The sequence below is a fragment of the Aotus nancymaae genome, unplaced genomic scaffold (genome assembly GCF_030222135.1).
Source record: "Aotus nancymaae isolate 86718 unplaced genomic scaffold, 86718_ANA_hifiasm-v0.15.2.pri h1tg000031l, whole genome shotgun sequence".
Taxonomy (NCBI): Eukaryota; Metazoa; Chordata; class Mammalia; order Primates; family Aotidae; genus Aotus; species Aotus nancymaae.
This window is the reverse complement of record NW_026988444.1, coordinates 1,849,611-1,866,685: the sequence shown is the minus strand read 5'-3', so window position 1 is coordinate 1,866,685 and position 17,075 is coordinate 1,849,611. Positions and strand designations below refer to the sequence as shown.

Here is a 17,075-nt window from a genome sequence, read left to right as displayed (position 1 = left end):
AACCAGATGGAAAGCATTTAACACTGACTCACCGAGGACAGGCTGCCATCCGGGCTGCTGGGGGTGGCCTTCCACTGCCCACTGCCTGCCATGCCTTGGGCATTTAGACCATGAAACAGGAGCAGAGTATTAGACAGGAATAGAGAGGAAAATGTTCCCCTCTCCCTGGGGTGGGAGGAGGCTCCAGGAAGCACCATCGAGAAAGCCAAAGCTGCTTTTCTCCCAACTCTGAGGTTCCACCCTGTGCCTGGGGCTCCAGACGTCCTTCCTGAGGTCCAAGGCCAAGGCACTAACAGCTTTCTTACCACATCAGGAGGCGGGAGTCTTAGAAGATCTGTCCAGAGAAAAGGATGCCAAAGAATGACCCTCCAACAGAAGAACTGCAGGCCCTCTGGTCCCTGGATTTGAGGACGGCCAGGGTCTCCTGTCTATCCCTCCTCCCCTCAAGGCCCACCCCATATCCACACGCAGCTTACAATTCCCTCTGCCTCCTCTATGCCACAGTCATAGGGTGGGGCTGAATTTTTTTTTTTTCAATATTAACTCTCCTCCCCTCAGGACACTCTGTGCCCCTTGATCCTGCCTCTGTTATCCCGCCTGGCTCCAGGGAAGGACCCTGCATTGGAAATCAAAGGAAAGAGATTCTGGGTCCAGATAACTGGGAATAAGCCAGTGAGTCTTCCAACCCTATGCAGGACAAAGAAGGGGATTTCTAGATGGAACAGAGAGAACAGTCTCTGGAGCATTCCCGAGTTGGAGCCTGCCCCTGCAGACAGCAGACCCCAGGGACATCGCAGGGTCTGGGACAGCAGGGCACGGTGCCCTGGGCCCTGTGGGAGATGGAAAATCCCCCCAAAGCAAAGGGTGCCACCTGGTGAGTTCGGGTCTGGTTCAGCGTCACCCTCCCTCCTACCTCCTCCACTTCAGGGTGGGAGGAGGCAGCGGGCACAGCCCCCAGGCTGCGGAGCAGCGGAAAACAGAAAAGGTCCAGGGCCAGTCTCACGGTCCAGTGAGACAAAAACAGCAGCAAGAGCCGAATGAACAGTGGTGGCAGAGGAGCCCTGCAGAAGGACCGGCAGGCAGTGGACCCCTCAGACATCCATGCGGACAGACAGACTGCAAGACCCCCACCCACCCCAGCGCTGTCAGCCCCTGGGAACCTACTGAAAGTCTAGGGAAGGGCATGGGGGAGACCGATAGATGGACTGCGATGGGGCCTCACAATAGCAATTCGGTTGAATGCCTTTTTAGTGTTCCATCTATTGCAAGGCTGAGCATGTGGACTGCAATGGATGCCCCTCGCCCGCCACTCACTTTGAATTCACTACTGGAAAAGTGTGTTTCTGTCTGAACTTGAACCCCTAGAAGGCTCACAGCACACATGCAATCCATTTTGATTGTCAAGGAACACATATTTGGGTCAAGAACTTTCCCAATTTTCTGTTTCCATCCTACCCTCTCTTCTTTTCCCTTCTTCTTGGTATCTTTGCCTATTTGCATGCTGTTATCCCACAATCTACATTACTATTATCCGACCAGAATCCCATTGAAGGAAGACCAGGTGTATACAGACCTGAGGCTGTATAGAGTATCAACAGCATATTTCCAGTAAGTTACAGCCCTCATTTCAAAACTCTAGGCTGTGAGCCCTTTGCAGGAAATAGGAGCCCCCGGTCTGTGGGCCACTGGGGACTGCAGGGCTGTCCACCATGGGTCTGTGGGCCACTGGGGACTGCAGGGCTGCCCACCATGGGTCTGTGGGCCACTGGGGACTGCAGGGCTGCCCACCGTGGGTCTGTGGGCCACTGGGGACTGCAGGGCTGCCCACCGTGGGTCTGTGGGCCACTGGGGACTGCAGGGCTGCCCACTGTGGGTCTGTGGGGCCACTGGGGACTGCAGGGCTGCCCACTGTGGGTCTGTGGGGTGTGGACTTGCACAGGTGCTTCCTACCTAGTAGCAGGCCCCTACCAACCGCAGTGCGGTTGATGGCCGTGAAGCTCACAGGTGGGACAAGCTTCGGGCTTGGGTCTGCCTTTGTATTGGCAAACAGCTCTCTGTGCAGAGAGGTCTTGGCAGAAGTGGAGGTGGTGAGGGCCGTGCTGGGAGCCCAGCCCCTCTCTGAGACTCTGCCCAACTGTCTTGCCTGTTGGCATCTCTGGTCTCCACCATGGCTGTGGCTCCAGGTCGAGTTAGAGAGTGCACAGCAGGAACTAGCCATTCTGAGAGCACCTTTCTTTCTGGCCACTAGTAAGGGAAGGCACACGCTGGGGATTCACTCAGTGTGTGCCCTCAAGAGGGTAGCTGATTGGTACAGTTTAAATGAAAACTCTGAATAGGAAGTATTGCCCCTGGAGGTGTTTACCTTAGCAGAGGAGATGCCAGGGGTTGTGCCAGAGGCACAGGAGCAGGCAGGTGATTCCAATGAGGACACCAGTCCCACACCCCGAAACTCCCCTGCCTGGACAGCAAGTGGCACCTTCTCTGTGCCAGTCTTCTCTCCATGACCATCTAGCTCACCCTAGCAATCATCCCCCGCACCAAACTCATTATTGCCTGAAAATTAAAAAATAAAACCCACACAGTATGCTCAAATGTTTTCCTTTTTATAGCATTTCAAACAAGTTAGCCTGGTGGCTTTTGCTTCATGGTAGCCCTCTTTTTCTAAGCATGTTCATTCGATTGGCCTGTGTGTGCTGCATGTATCTGTGTGTTATCACGCATGCTACCCAAATGCCAAAACACACTCTTAAAACTGAGACTGGATGGATTTTTAGGAAACGAAAAATCTTTATTTAAAAAAATAACTTACAAATTGAGATTTTGAAATGCGATTGTTCGTTGTGTGCACCGATTTGCAGCCCAGGCCAGTTTTCTGTGTTTTTCCTAAAATGTAACTTTACAATACTGTTAACGTCACAAACTGCATGACAGAGCAGTTTTCTTTCCACATCCCGCGCCGGTACAAAACACCACACAGATATAAAACTATGGTAAATAAAACATTTCAGCCAAGACTGGCATATATTTATATATTTATATATACTTATATATATAAAATTTCAAAACAGCTAACAATTAGTGTCATCCTTAGTCAAAACTGAAGTCAAAGTAACCTTAAAACTACAACAATCTGAATATACGTCAGCGCTATGCCTCCCAAACAATATTTAAAATATATTTAACTTTCAAATACATTTATAAAGTACACCAAGAGTGAGAAAATAAAGTCTTACAATTTAAATACAAATCACCATATAAAAACAATGCAGGAAACACAGAGAGTCCTATCTTACAGAAGTCCAGGCAAGCCTGTCCTCAGCCGGCTCCCACGCGCAGCACTGCCGCACGACGCAGCTCTGCCTGTTGCAAACTGTCGGCACGCACAGCCAAACGACAGCCCCGTTGTCAAGAGAAAGAGAGAACGGACGCACGGGGACGCGTGCCCGCCTCTTCACGCCACTCAAGCATCAAGACCCGAAAGTACTTTGCTTTACTCTAGAAAACCACAGGGCCTATTCAAAGGCAAGCACACCGGTCCCAGCGCCTCTGCAGGGCGGATCATTTGGTGCTCTGCTCCAAGGCAGAGTACTCTGTTTCGGAGACTCTGGAGGCATCGATGAGCTTGGTGAGCCCCGTTTTGGCCGAGTACTTGAAGATGAAGGCCTTCATCAGCTCGTACCTGTAGTTGCGGTTGATGAAGCTGTAGAGGACAGGGTTGACGCAGCAGTGCACCAGTGACAGGCACTGCGTGACGTGCAGGGCCGTGAAGAGGGCGTACTCCAGCCGGCAGGTGAAGGGGATGTAGTGCAGGATGGAGAAGATGTCCAGCAGCACCGCGACGTGGTAGGGCAGCCAGCAGACAAGGAAGACCACCACGTAGGAGAAGATGATCTTCCGGCTACTGTGCTTCTCCTGGTCGCCGGACGCCGAGATGGCTCTGGCCAGCAGGAAGTAGAAGACAGCGATGATGGAGAAGGGAACCGCGAAGCCCAAGATGACGGAGACCAGCTCCATGCCGATCAGCCATTCCTTGACGCTGTGCTCGGGGTAGAAGGACCGGCAATAGGTCTCATTGTTGGACGCAGACGTGATGGTCTTCAGGTAGTAGGTGTCGGGCAGAGACACGCAGAAGGCCAGCAGCCACACCAGGACACACACGACCCGGCGCACCGTCTTCTTCCTGCTGCTGGAGGTGTTGGTGAAGTAGGTGATGGAGAGGTAGCGGTCCACGCTCATGCACGTGAGGAAGAAGATGCTGCCGAAGAGGTTGATGGAGAAGATGAGGTGCGTGACCTTGCACGTGAGCTCGCCCATGGGCCACTGGTTGTGCTGCACGAGGCTGACCACCCAGACCGGGATGGTGAGGACGACCCACAGGTCGGCGATGGCCAGGTTCAAGATGTAGCAGTGTGTGTCATAGCCTGTGGTCTTGGCCTGGACGTTCACCCAGACCACCACGGAGTTGGCAATCATGCCGATGACGAAGATGAAGATGTAGATGAAGGAGAGTGTGTAGAGCAGGACGCTTTTGTTGGGCATGTTGGGGCACATCACCGTGTCCACCATGATGCAGTCGCTGCTGTTGCACGGCCAGCTGATGTCCGAGAAGTTCCCCGGCTCCGAGTAGTCGAAGAGATGCAGATCCATCGTGCTGAGGGGAGCGATCGAATGACCTACGAGAAAAGCAAAGGAAAAAGATGGAAGAGAAAAGTCACTTCATTAGGAAAAACTCAAGTTCCAGGCAAAACGCTTCTCCAGGACCCTGACAGGCTCAGCTGTTTTGGTTTAGCTCTGTAATGTCTTTGCAAAGAAGGGAGAAAAGAAAACATCCGTAATAGGACTTCCAAAACACAATAAAACATACCCCGAATCTAAATCCACGCAGACTCCAAGACAGAAACTGTGTTTGCTTTCTTCATGTTTTTATGGCTGTGTTCTCAAGACACCGTCAGCCTGGCTGTGCCCAGGGTGTGAAATCAACACAGCACGGGGGCCAAAGAAACGTCAGGTGGCTGAGCCCCAGCCACAGAGATGATGGCCTGCTCGCTCTCAGCAGGGGACAGTGGAGCTGTTTATCTACGTCCCCAAAGAATGGCAGGGTTGTCCGCTCCTGGCACTGCTGTGTTACAAGTGTCCTGCTTTGGAGTCTTAATGAAAGCATTTCAAATCCTCCTCCAAATTCGCATTTAAAATGTGACTCAGCACTTTTTACCTTTCTGCTAAATTCACATGCCAACCTGGGTGTCAGGCAGCCCCAGCGTGCAGTCATAAAGGCTGTGCAAACACAGTGAGCCTAGGCAGGGTGCCCCACAGCTTATCTGTGCCCCAAACCTGAAGACTCTGAGCTGGCCGTGTGGTAGTTTTCAACAAAGGGCAGCCAACCAGCTGTCTCAAGCTCTGGGTCAGCACCTATTTTTCCATTTCTTTATTTGTTCAACTGCTTCAAGAGCAAAGTGTGCCAAGACCCAAAACACAAAGATCACCACCTGCTGCGTTTCAGGAGGGCTGACGATTTTCCCAACTGTTTTCCCTGCTGACCTGAGGTGAGGCCAACACTCCATCACCATTTAACTCCCAGCCAGAATTCAGCCACAGGGTACCACTGTCATCAGGCAGCTATTTCTCCAGATAGACTGACAGTATACAGCCTGAAATCCCTCCAGGCCCTGAAATCCCTCCAGGCCATGGTCCTGGGTCAACAATGAGCCCTGCCCAAACCCCACTGCACAACTGTGGGGGGCAGGTAAAGTGAAAACATCAGCCCAAGGGTGCACTGTGGACAGTGACGTTGTTGGCATGCGAAGCCACAGCTGGGAAGCTGCCCGCTCCAAGAAGATCAGACATTCCTGGGTTAGAACTCTGGCTCCTCTATTAATTAGCATTTAACTTGAGAGTCAATCTGTCTGTGTCTGCCTCCCCAGGACAACAGCACCTATCTCACAGAAGGTGAGAAGAAAGGGCCTAATTCAGAGCTTGGCCCTAGCAGATGCTCAATAAAACGTCACCCCCTTCTCCCTCCCTGGCCAGGAAGAAAGAACCCTGGGGACTCTCCCACCTAAGGGGAGCGGTTTTTCCCTTCCGCAAAAAGCAGAACCTTGTTTCTCTGTGCCCTTTGAAAAGTGGCTCTTACTGGCTAAGTAATAAATATCCCCAGTGGAGGGAGACTCACAAGCCCACACAGAGCCTGGGCTGTTTGATGGGTTTCTCCTTTGGGACAACATGACAGAATCCCTGAAAAGTGAGAGATTTCACTGCCTCGGCTCGGCAGCCTCAACGCTCGAGGCAGAGGACCTCGCTTGAACCCTGCTGAGCGGGGGCTGCTGCAGGCTTCTGGGCATTTCCCTCTGCAGGATGCAAATGACCGTGGGGTCCCCTCCTGGTGACCCAACCTGGCTCAGTGTCCTCCATGGCCTAAAGAGAGAGCTGGGCCTCTCATGATGGCCACATCTCCTGCCCACTCTGAAAGCCCTCTGTGGAGGGAAGTGCACTGCTCATGCAGCGGGAGGCCTGGCCATCCTCAGAGTCACCCGCTAGGAGGAATCAAGCCCTGTGACCATCGACTTCTCACAAACCCTGATGCCCAAGCATGGGGGGCATGCCCGTGGAGGTGAGCAAGGTCAAGGTCAGGACAGAAACCCAAAGCAGGAGGCTCAGCACACCTGTCCTAAGACACAGCTCTAGAACTCCAAAAGGACGTAGCCCCAGCAGGCAGCTGAGGACACCCTGGCCTGCCAGACTGCCCTCAGGGTGGACAGCCAGCCCCAGGCTGTGCCTTGAAGCTACTGTTGCCACCTTCCCTTGGCCACCAAATGACCCAGAGCTGACGCTCCACTCTCCACCCTGTGATTCCAGGAGACAAGAATTTCACCTTCGCTCTCCCGCATGGCTCTACTGCAATGACCCTTGTTCCTTTTTCCCATTTCCTTAAAATGAAACTCATTTGCATCGAGGCTTGGTTTATAAACCACTTTCACCCCGTGATCTCATTGGAGTCCTGGGGGAGCAGAGGAGCTTGAATGGAGGATGGTCTCACAGCTGGACAGTGGCAGGAACAGCAGCTGGGTCCAGAGGGCAGCTCAGCTGGTGCCTGGCGTGGGCTCCCTGCTCTGTCCCCACTGGCACAGCCACCAGCCTCAGCAGAAACTGCCATAAATCCTGGGGTTTGGGCCATTCACAAGAGCCACAAGGAAAGAAAAGCCCCTCAGTCTCTGTTTGCCTGAACTTGGATCCTAAACCCACCCACCTCTCTCCCCGACCTTGGAGACATTCCTGTGGCTCGGGTCTCACTCGCCCTCCAGTGTACAGACGTGGCAGGGGCCGGATGGCCAGGCACATGACCACTGCTCAGCATGGACAGGCCCCTGCAGGACGTAGGGTCACTCAGTGAGAAGACACTTGGTTCTCGCATCTCGAGTGCATCCTTCCTTCCAGGTCCTCCACTCTTAGCACAAAACAGACACTCGCTCGCCTTGAGCTACCAGCCTTTGGTATTCTCAGAGCCCACAGTGGGGCTGAGAGGTAGAGAAGGGCTCAGGGACCCCCATCCAGCCTTGGGTTTCCACCTCTGCCCCCTTGAGAGAAGAAAATTTGACTTAGGGACCATTGGTCCTCCGAGTCAGAAACTATTTCTGAGACAGGCACTTCCCTGCTCGGCTGTCCTGGCCTCTGTCCTTGCCTCTCCCCTCCTGGGTGGTACAGTGGGAAACTTCCAACAAGGGCATGGCTGTTGCTACCCAAGGTCTGAATGAGAAAGCAGAGGCTGGAGCTCCTCGCTGCCCCACCAATCACCACTCACCAATCATCAGTCGCTGATCACTGATCCTCAATCATTAACCACCAGTCAGCCCAAGGAACAGCATCCCACATTGAGACCAGCCAGGAAATGAAAGCAGAGGCCCATGCCCTGATCACCTGCTTTCCTCTAGGGGCCTGGACGGGCCTCTCCTTCCCAGCACCAAAGGCTCCACTGGCCAGAGAAAGGAAGGAAAGTACAGACACAAGAAAGTCTAAGCAGAGAGTGCTGTCATCAGGTCCTTTGCAAATTTAAATGGAAGCTGAAGATAACGAAAAACAAAAAAAAAAAAACAAAAACGTCATACAATAGCTCAGCCTTTTGTCATTTCAGTATGTTTCATGAATTAGGTTTCAGAAACAAACAAGGGCTGTTTCCAGAAAACAGATTATTATTTGACAAGGACAATCCCCTTATTCAAAACAGGGAACTGCCACGTAACATGGAATGCAGTCTGCGACAAAGGCTCCGGCCGCCCCAGCCCGCATGCGGGACGTCTAGGGCGGGCAGGGCCCACATTCATGGAGCACCATTCACTGATGGTGTGCGTCCGCCATTGGAGCAAAGAATCTTCCTAAATTACCTGCTTAGCTCTTAACAAGTGACTCTCTCAGAATGCCTGATAGGAACAAAAGTTTCATAGGGCAAACTATGAAATGTGTACCCCGGGCCCCTGGTTCCCAAAGGCCTGGTGACAAAGCTCTCTGCAAATCCGAAAGTGGAGAGAGGGAGGGAGGCCTCTAATGAACCCCCGGAGGGCCCTGCAGAGGAATCACAGCTCCCCTCAAGCAAAAGCAGGGGATTACCTCATCCCATACAGAAAGAGCTGACCGCATCCACACAAATCTGGATGGGCCAGCCCTTGGGTCCTTGTCTACATTCTTGATGCCTCTCAGCTCGTGCCCAGGTCTGTTTATGCGGGGAAGCTGGGACAGCAGATAACCACAGGGCCTGAAGGCGACATCCTCATTCCGCTGAGTCCAGTCACCCTCTGCTGGAATCAACCAGCAATTCCATTCCCGCTTGAGGCCAGGGTCTAAGAAACATGTCTGGGTGTGAATCAAGCCTGCCCACTGCCTGCGTGTCTATGGCCTCAGTGCCCACATCAGGGCAGGCAGGGGAATGAGACTCACTTCTGACTTAGGTTTTAAGGTTTCTGCATAAAAGATTCCAGGTGGTGGAAGAAAGGAGGTGGGGACACAGAACAAAAGCTGTTTCTTTCCGGTTCAATGATGATGATACAAATTGATGTTTTTTAAAGCAGTATTTATTTACAGTGGAGATGACGTAAATGCCTCTCAGTAGAGGCATGACTCAGTAAAGCCTGGTGTCTCTGCTGTCTGGAATATAATACAGCTGTGAGAAGGAGGCCTCCCTTCATCCACAGGGAGAGTTACTACCTGCTGTTCAGTGAAAGACAACGTGGAGACACACACACACCGCACAATCCCAGCTGTGCAGAAGGAAACGCAAAAATCACATCTGTGTATTTCTGTATGTAAACGCATGTGCACGAAGGCATAGAAAAAGACCTGCGGTAAGTGTAAGACTTGGGGCCGGGAGGGAAGGAGGAGGGAACAGAAGGAGGCTTGTAGTTTTGGCTCCATAAACTTCTGTGTGATTTGAAATTTGACATCAAGAACTATGTAAATTTTAATAGAGGAGGAACGGTCCACGGAACAATCAAGGTTCCTGTTCCATTTTCCTGGACCACGGAGACCCAAGGGAGAAGGAAAAGCAGTGAACGTCCGTTTTCATTCCCTTTTTCCCAGCGCTTGCTCTGTTTTGTCTCATGCATTCCTTCGTACAGGAGTCCCCTTTTCAGTGGCCTTGTCGAACGTTGCAGTGACGGAAAGAGAGCTTTCCCGTGGCTGGCGGTGGGCAAGCATCTGTGTAGCCCTCCATCCTTGCTAGCCTATGGCCTGCAAAGGGACTCCTGTGTCACTCACAGCCCAGATGGTACTGGGGCTCCTCTTGTCAATTGCAGGACTTTTCCGGGAGATGCACCTCTCCTTTCTGAGATGCTTTATTCATCAACCAAGTATCCTTGACAATGACCGTGCTGCAGCAAGCAGCCAGGGGTATTTAGCTGCATCCAAACGGTCTGCCTGGGCTCACTCTGCAAGCTGGGGGTGAAGCCAGAATTAGAGGTACTCAGGTTTAGAGCCTCCGTGGGTGGTGGCTGAGTATGCAATCAGCATGTCCTCACGCTGGTTAGTTCCTTCCACAGAACGCCACGTGTTCAGGCACCCGGCCAGTGTTCCCCTAAACTGCCTTCCATATGTTTGCAGTCTCCAACCACAGACTCTTCCCAGCTGATGCCCTCTGCCCTTCTGACGCTCCCACATTCTCCAGGCCCAACACTGCACATCTCTACTATGGGATATCTTTTGTAGCATCGAGTTGTTCAGGTTTCTTCCCCCTCTGCCTGTTCCTGCCAAGCCCCATACCCCCCACCAAGTCTTCTGTAGCTTTGTATAGCTACAGCTATCCAGCTATCCAGCTACAGCACATAGTAGGTGCTCAATGAGCCAGCAGTTAATCATGCCCCTCTGAGACCAGTGACTGTGGCCAGCAGCAGACACAGGCATCCAGGAGAGATTTTTCTGCAATCGCCACCGAGCTGGTGTTGGCAGAGAGCCTCTTGTTCGAGGGGGCACTGCTCTGGGGAGCGTGAGGACAGCAATCGAGAAACATCTCCCCTCAACCCCCAAGACCCCTCCGACTAATTGGGAAGCACCCAGGCCCATCACACCCAAGGCTTGGGCAAGGTGGTGCCTGCCCCTTTGGCAGGAAGATGAGGGGTTTCCACTCTGGGGGGTTACGGGGGCCTTCAAGGAGGTAGGGGCAATCAAGGATGTTCCAGGAAAGCAGCCATGGGTGGAGTCACTCAGCCTGGCTGAGGCAAGGACTCTCCACAAAGGGCAGATGGAGGTAAGAGCTGGGCCTTGAAGGGTGGGCAAGGAAGTGTGGCGTGGGCCTGTCCATGCAGGAGCCAGGAAGGTCTAGAGCAAGGCCAGGGCTTTGGGGCAGAAGAGGCTTTGAGAATGGAGGTGATAGGATCCCCACAGGTGGCTTTGCAGTGGGGTGCAGACCAGGCTGCAGCACACACGTCATCCTCTACAGTGGTACAGATAAGGTAACTCAGGCCAGGCCCTCTGGCCCTCTGCAATCTGCAGGCCCTCTGCCTCCTTCACTGGCTTTCTGCAGTATGAGACCTGTGTCCCATAAGGGAATTTCATGAAGAAACTCAGGATTGTCCCAGACAAGAGCTGGGACAGTGGCTCTCACTGTTTGCACACCTGGAAACTGGGGCCAGGCAAGCTGAAGAGATTGGGTTATCGCGGGCTTGTGGCTAAGAATAGGGTTATCACCCCCTTCCACCATCTCCAGAGACTCTCCAGTGGGAATCATGGACGAAAGCTCACGCTCTGGTCTCTTTGAGCAGACACCACCTCTTCCACCAGGCCAGCCCCCGCTTACACTGAGCATGCAATTTAGATCAGGAGAATCCACACTATCCCTGAAGAACCATCAGGCAACTGTACATCACTGAGTGTGTGGGGGGTGTGTGTGTGTGTGTGTGTCTGTGTGTTTTTAACCAATGCTACATCGAATTTATGGGGAAGCCAACCAAGCAACCTAGGGGAAAAGGCCAGGGAAGCTTCAGCCCAGGCAGACTTTCTGTGACCATCTGCTAGGGCTGATAGCAGAATGGGGGGCTGTCTGTCCCCTTTGCTGCCAGCAAATGGAAAACAGTTTCAACTACACATTCACCAGTGACCATGAGTGATCTTATCTTATGCAAGTACATACCTGCTTTGAATTACTTGAGGACTCAAAAAATAGTAACTACAGAAGACTCTATACCCTGATTCAGATACAGGCCACCTCTTCTCAGGGTCCTTAGACATACTTCACACAAACACATGGGACATCCTCTTCCACTTTAAGGATTTGGTGGATCAAATAAATTCCACGTCCAGAAACCTGAACTGGTCTATTGTGCTCAGCTGCCCGACAGGGAAGCAAAGCTGTACCCACAAGAGCAGGTCCAGAGATTCCCACATAACAAAGGCTGCCGTCTAGCCTGGCCCAGTGTAATCAGAGCCCTGATTCCCACCCAGCTTAGGATGAAGACAAGGCAGTGGGAGGTCAGCCAGCCTAGGAGAGCCTCCTTACCCCCCGCCCTCAGCCAGACACAATGGGGCTCCCAGGAGGACTCTGTAACCTTGGGCTCTGCATATACAATTGAGGGAGGACATCCACGAATCTGTGATAGCAGGAAAAGCAGAAGATGCCTGCTATCTGGCTGACCCAGCCTTCACAACACAAAGTTCCCCACACTGCCCTGGCCTCGTTATCTGTTCCTTTGACAGCAGTGGTTCAAGGTCACCTGAGATAGTCTCGGCCCCCCTCCACTCTTTCAGTGCCTGGAACAAAACACAGTCTGCTTCCAAAACTACTTGTGGCTCTTTAAAATTATCACCATAAAATTATGCAATTCCCTGATCACTTTAATACCAAAGCAATAATTTTTTTAAATCCAAATTAGTAGATAAAAGCATCAACTATTCCCTGTAGGAAACCATCAAGTATTCAAAATCAGGGACACCCCTCCGCCCCTCCCTGTCAAGATCTGTCTATTTCGGGCTTGCTTGCTTTTATTTTAATAGAAAGTATGTGTCCTAGGGCTATGTCTTTTCTTTCCTGGACTTTAATAACACTTGACATGACACAGTCTTTAGTTTCTTTCTAACTTATACCCATAGACGTGCAATCCAATTGAAGGCATTTTAATACTATTCTCGCTCCTAAGAGTAAAACCAGGTTCCTTGGTTGCCTGGTTTAAAGGTACAAATGCCTTCTGGCCGCAAATTCCATTCATATTCTACAAAATCACTGAGAAAAATCCAAAGGTCTGAAGTCTTCGGGTCTTTTTCTTTCCCCTCAGTTGCTCTTAAGGTTTATAAAGTGACTGCCCTTCAGCCTCAGGTTTGAGTAACTTCAACCAATTTCCCTCACGTCGACTTGAAAACAGGAGCTCTCTCCCTAAAATGATCACACAAAAAGCCACTGTTCCTGATTAAGTAGGGTTTTTTTGTTTTGGGTTTTTTTTTTTTTTTTTTTTTTTCATTCAGAAAGCCTATCCTTGGCCTGTTCTGGGCCTGATTAGAAATCATAATACCTTCTCAACTCCTCAACAACTTGCTGTTAATACGGGGGAAACACACCCCCGGAGTCCAGCCTCTGTGTCGCACAAGCATGCTGCCTTGGCAATGCTTTATGGAACTTTTTTAAAACTACCACTGCAGCACATGCCTCCTAAAAGTTGGAAAAAAAAAAAAAAAAAAAAAAAAGCTGATGGGCAGCAAACTACAGCCATTTCTCCATTTTCCTTTGCTTTCCCACCCCCATCCTGGGCAGCTCTCCCCTCCCCCCAATCTCCTGGAGGTTGTGGCATTAAGCTCTGCAGTTGTGTGCACATTCAAGTGTTTATGGCAGAGACTGGGGAAAAAAGAGCAAATTGTTTTCAAGCTAGAGCTCTCATGTGCAACTTTGCTTTAGAAAAAGGCTTTCCATCTGGGGAAAGCTCATATTCTGATGAAAGAAAGACGAGCAGTTTATCCATTTAAAATCTATGGAGAGTTAGAGCACAGAAATCAGCAGCCTCCGCTTCCTTTGCTAGGCATGCCTCTCTGACGTCCACAATTTTCCTGGAATAAATAAAGTGACACAAAGGCAGCATCTGCCTTTAAAAAGAAAAGGAAAAAGTTTCCATGTTGAGACTTTGCTGACTGAAGTTTCAGGGGGTGTCACTGCACCAAATATCTTCAAAGGGCTGTAAACCATTTAAGGAGGCTCTCCCCCACTGTTGAAAAACTAAGTAATGCTGTTGTGAGCAAAAGGAAAGAAAGAAAGAAAGAAAGAGGAAGAGAGAAAGAGAGACAGCCAGTCTGACTTTTACAACTTCTCATTCTCTCTGCAAGTTACAAGCCCTGGCTAAGCATCCATCCCTGACCTCACTCCGAAGTTCTAACTCGCAGTCACTCCTTCAATCTTGGCACATGCCAACAAAATTGAACAAAATCCACATTTTACCTGAAGAGTATATTTAAATTGCAAAATAGTAGACTTGGGTGTGTGCTTTTCTTTCCCCCAATTGAAGTTGGACTTAACACCTTCTAAGAGAATACTCAAATGAGATTACCAAGCATGCCGTGAACAGACGAGAGACCGGGCTATATTTAACATTCATGTTTGTAGCTTCCGGACTCACAGGCTCTGGTAAATCCCCCAAAGTACTGAACTCAAATGTATCTTGGACTCACAAAGATTCTCAGCAGTTTTCTGCTTCATTTAAGGATGCCTCTTAATAAAGTGTTCATCGTTCTGGAATTACGTATTTACTGCCAAATTCATCTGTTTCCAAACTAATATACTAGAAGCAAAACAGGTAAACCGTGGTGCCAAGCTAATCCCCGTGCCAAATTGGGGAGGCAGAATGGATACTCTGTTCTTGCGAAGTTCCCCTGCTTACTGGAGCTTAAATAGCCACACAGCAAATAAACAGCAGATTCCTAACACACAGGGAAATTTCCTTCTGCAAGTGACTTAAGAATACTGCCCTTTGCTTTCTGAAGCGAAAGGTGAAGCCCTTCAAATTAACAGAAGCACTTTGCAATGGAGCTATGTGAGCCTGGGTTTTCAGAAACCAGACGTACAGGCTCAAAAGCACCCAACTCAGCGATTTTAAAGAAGTCCTTTGAAAAAGACCACTTGGCTTAAGAGCAGAAGCCATGCCTTCTTCCCAAGGCTGCTGCCGGAGCACCGCTTCCTTACCTCGGGGCTGGCTGGGCTGGCTGGGCTGGCTGGGCTGGCTGGGCTCGCTTGCCTTCCTGCCTGCGCCGTGCGCGGGCTCCCTTTGCGCTGAGCAGTTTGCAACAACTGTGAGTTCGGCTGGCTGCAGACTTGCGTTATATACGCTGCAGGAAGGCGCCTCTAGCCTCTAGATGGCAGCTTTGTAACCCACATCTCTCTCCCGTGCCACCGCCATGCCACAGGCAGGCGCGCGCACACACGCACACACACGCACACCCCCCTCTTGTAAACCTCACTAGTCTGCTGTTTCCTGCACAAGCGCACTCTTGGGAAACCCCAGCCTTCCTTCATTTGCAAAATCTGATGAAGCCACAAAGTCCAAACCCCATGGGGGAAAACGCCAGCCCAAGAAAAACTGCAAAGAAACCCTAGTGCGTTGCAAAATCATCAAATATTTATCTGGTCTCAGGTATATCTTGAATAATCCCATTAACACCAGGAATTCCTCTAAATGCCTCTTCGTTCTAGGGAGGACTTTGTTCCCAAGACAAACTACTCTGAACTTCTGAACTTCGGTGTTGATTTACTAAGCCTGGGATTTCTGTGTTAATTCCTCCAAAACAGAAGTAACAGTTTTGGTATGACCAATGAATCGATCACACCGTATATCCCCAAAGTGGGGGAAAGAGCCTTTATAATAGATGATACTTGAATACTTTTATTTGTAAAGGACTTTAGGCAAAAAATCCTTGAGACTCTAATCAAGATAGTATTCTACAGTGCCTGCCCAGTGCCAGACACACATTAGGAAGATAATAAATGTCCTTCGCTGACGTCCTTTTCTGAGATGAGTCTGGCAAACACTTTACTACAATTGTTGAAATCTACATTCTTATTTGGAAGTGTATTGCTTAAGTTCCCTCTATGGGGCCCTCCATGTTGGAATTCAACCTAAAAATGTGATCCAGGTGATACTCATCTCTAATGCGCCATTTACGAAAATCACCCATAAGGCAGGGACCCAAAGGCCACCCGCCAACCCGTCCTCACTCGCAATGCTCTGGCTTTTGTATTGCTTTCTGATCTCCTGGACTTCCTCAGGAGCGGCTCAAGTGGCGAATGTGAATGCGCCAGCTGTATTCACGCTTTCTCCAGAGCTGAAACTTTTTGAGATTCTTTTTACACTTCTACTAAAAATAACAGCAGCCGCTGGGTCCCAAGGCTGAATCTGGGGGACTGGGAGGTCAAAGCCTGACGTGGCTAGAAAGTCTTTGTGGAGAAAGCCCTTTACAAAAGAAATATTTTGTTTAGATAAAAGCTGCACATTTTTCTCCTGAACTGCTGCCCGGCGGGAGGCGAAGCGCACACCTGCTCTCCCGGGGCCTCGGGAGGGGTAGCCCTGGGCCCGGCCTTTCCCAGCCCCAGCGCAGCGTCCCACCACTGCCTCTGTAGGGCGGCGCAATCACTCTTCGTGTCACCTCGGCACCAAGCACATCTCCACGCTCCCCAGAGATGCTGGAAAGGAAAACTGCGAGCGGCTGCGTCTACCCACACGCAAGACCTAGGCGAGACCTCGACCCTCCACGGCATACGTGTCCTGGCTTTTCTTGTCCTGTTTCCTTCGTGTGGGGGACCCTGTGTCTGAGCCTGCGGGAAATCTACGTGGATCCCCTGAGCACTGCAGCTCGGTTTCCGCGCTCTGCGGCTGCGGCTGTGACTCGGGGCCTGTGCTTCAGGGAACGCGCTCCGCTTGCGCGCACGCTGGAAACACAGAGCGGGTGTGAATCCGCTCTGAGCTAAGTGTGCGCTCGCTGGAAGAAAGGCCATATGAACGGGGACCTCGGACGGGATGCAGTTGCTAACGTGGAGGGAAGGAAAACGCAACGCAGTTTTTTTTTTTTTTTTTTAAGTAGAAGCCACTTCGTGCGTCCGGGGCCAGCCCTCGCACCGGGGCCAGAATCCACGAGGCCGCCTTGCGGCAGCCTGCGCAGACCCCACCAGGCCCGGTCCCGCGCCCACCCACGGCGCCGCACCCAGCCCCGCACCCACACATGGCACAGCGCCCAGCCCCGCACCCACACACGCCCCGCGCCCACCCACGGCCCCGCACCCACACACGGCCCCGCACCCAGCCCCGCACCCACACATGGCCCCGCGCCCAGCCCCGCACCCACACACGGCCAAGGGCCCGCGTCCACCCCCGGCCCACACCCAGGCGGGTCCCGCACTGACCCACGGCCCACACCCAGCCCCGCACCCACACACGGCCCCGCGCCCAGACCTGTTCCGCACTCGCGCCTGCGAGGATTCTGGCCCCGGGGTCACCGCCCTCGCCCTCCGACGTCCCCCACCCGTCCCCTAGTTCCGCCGGGCGGGGCTGCACGAGGCTTCCACGGAGAGGGGCGGACCCAGCGCCGGCGGGGGAAAGGGCGGGGTGGGTCGGGAACCCTGGTCAGGCTCA

At 51.7% G+C, this 17,075-nt stretch overlaps 1 protein-coding gene across 3 annotated transcripts; it reads right to left on the bottom strand.

The window, feature by feature from the left end:
- Positions 1–2,763: 2,763 nt before the first annotated feature.
- ACKR3 (atypical chemokine receptor 3) lies at positions 2,764–16,923 on the bottom strand. Of its 3 annotated transcripts, none has more exons than XM_012434197.3 (2): positions 16,896–16,923; positions 2,764–4,673 (listed from the first exon to the last, which is right to left on the bottom strand). In XM_012434197.3, exon 2 carries the CDS (start codon positions 4,645–4,647, stop codon positions 3,559–3,561), a length of 1,089 nt encoding a protein of 362 aa, XP_012289620.2. In that variant the 5' UTR covers positions 4,648–4,673; positions 16,896–16,923; the 3' UTR covers positions 2,764–3,558. The 3 variants fall into 3 exon arrangements, with proteins under 3 accessions (XP_012289620.2, XP_012289619.2, XP_064239456.1); XM_012434196.2 differs by lacking the exon at positions 16,896–16,923 and adding an exon at positions 14,636–15,480; XM_064383386.1 differs by lacking the exon at positions 16,896–16,923 and adding an exon at positions 7,796–7,900.
- Positions 16,924–17,075: the final 152 nt, after the last annotated feature.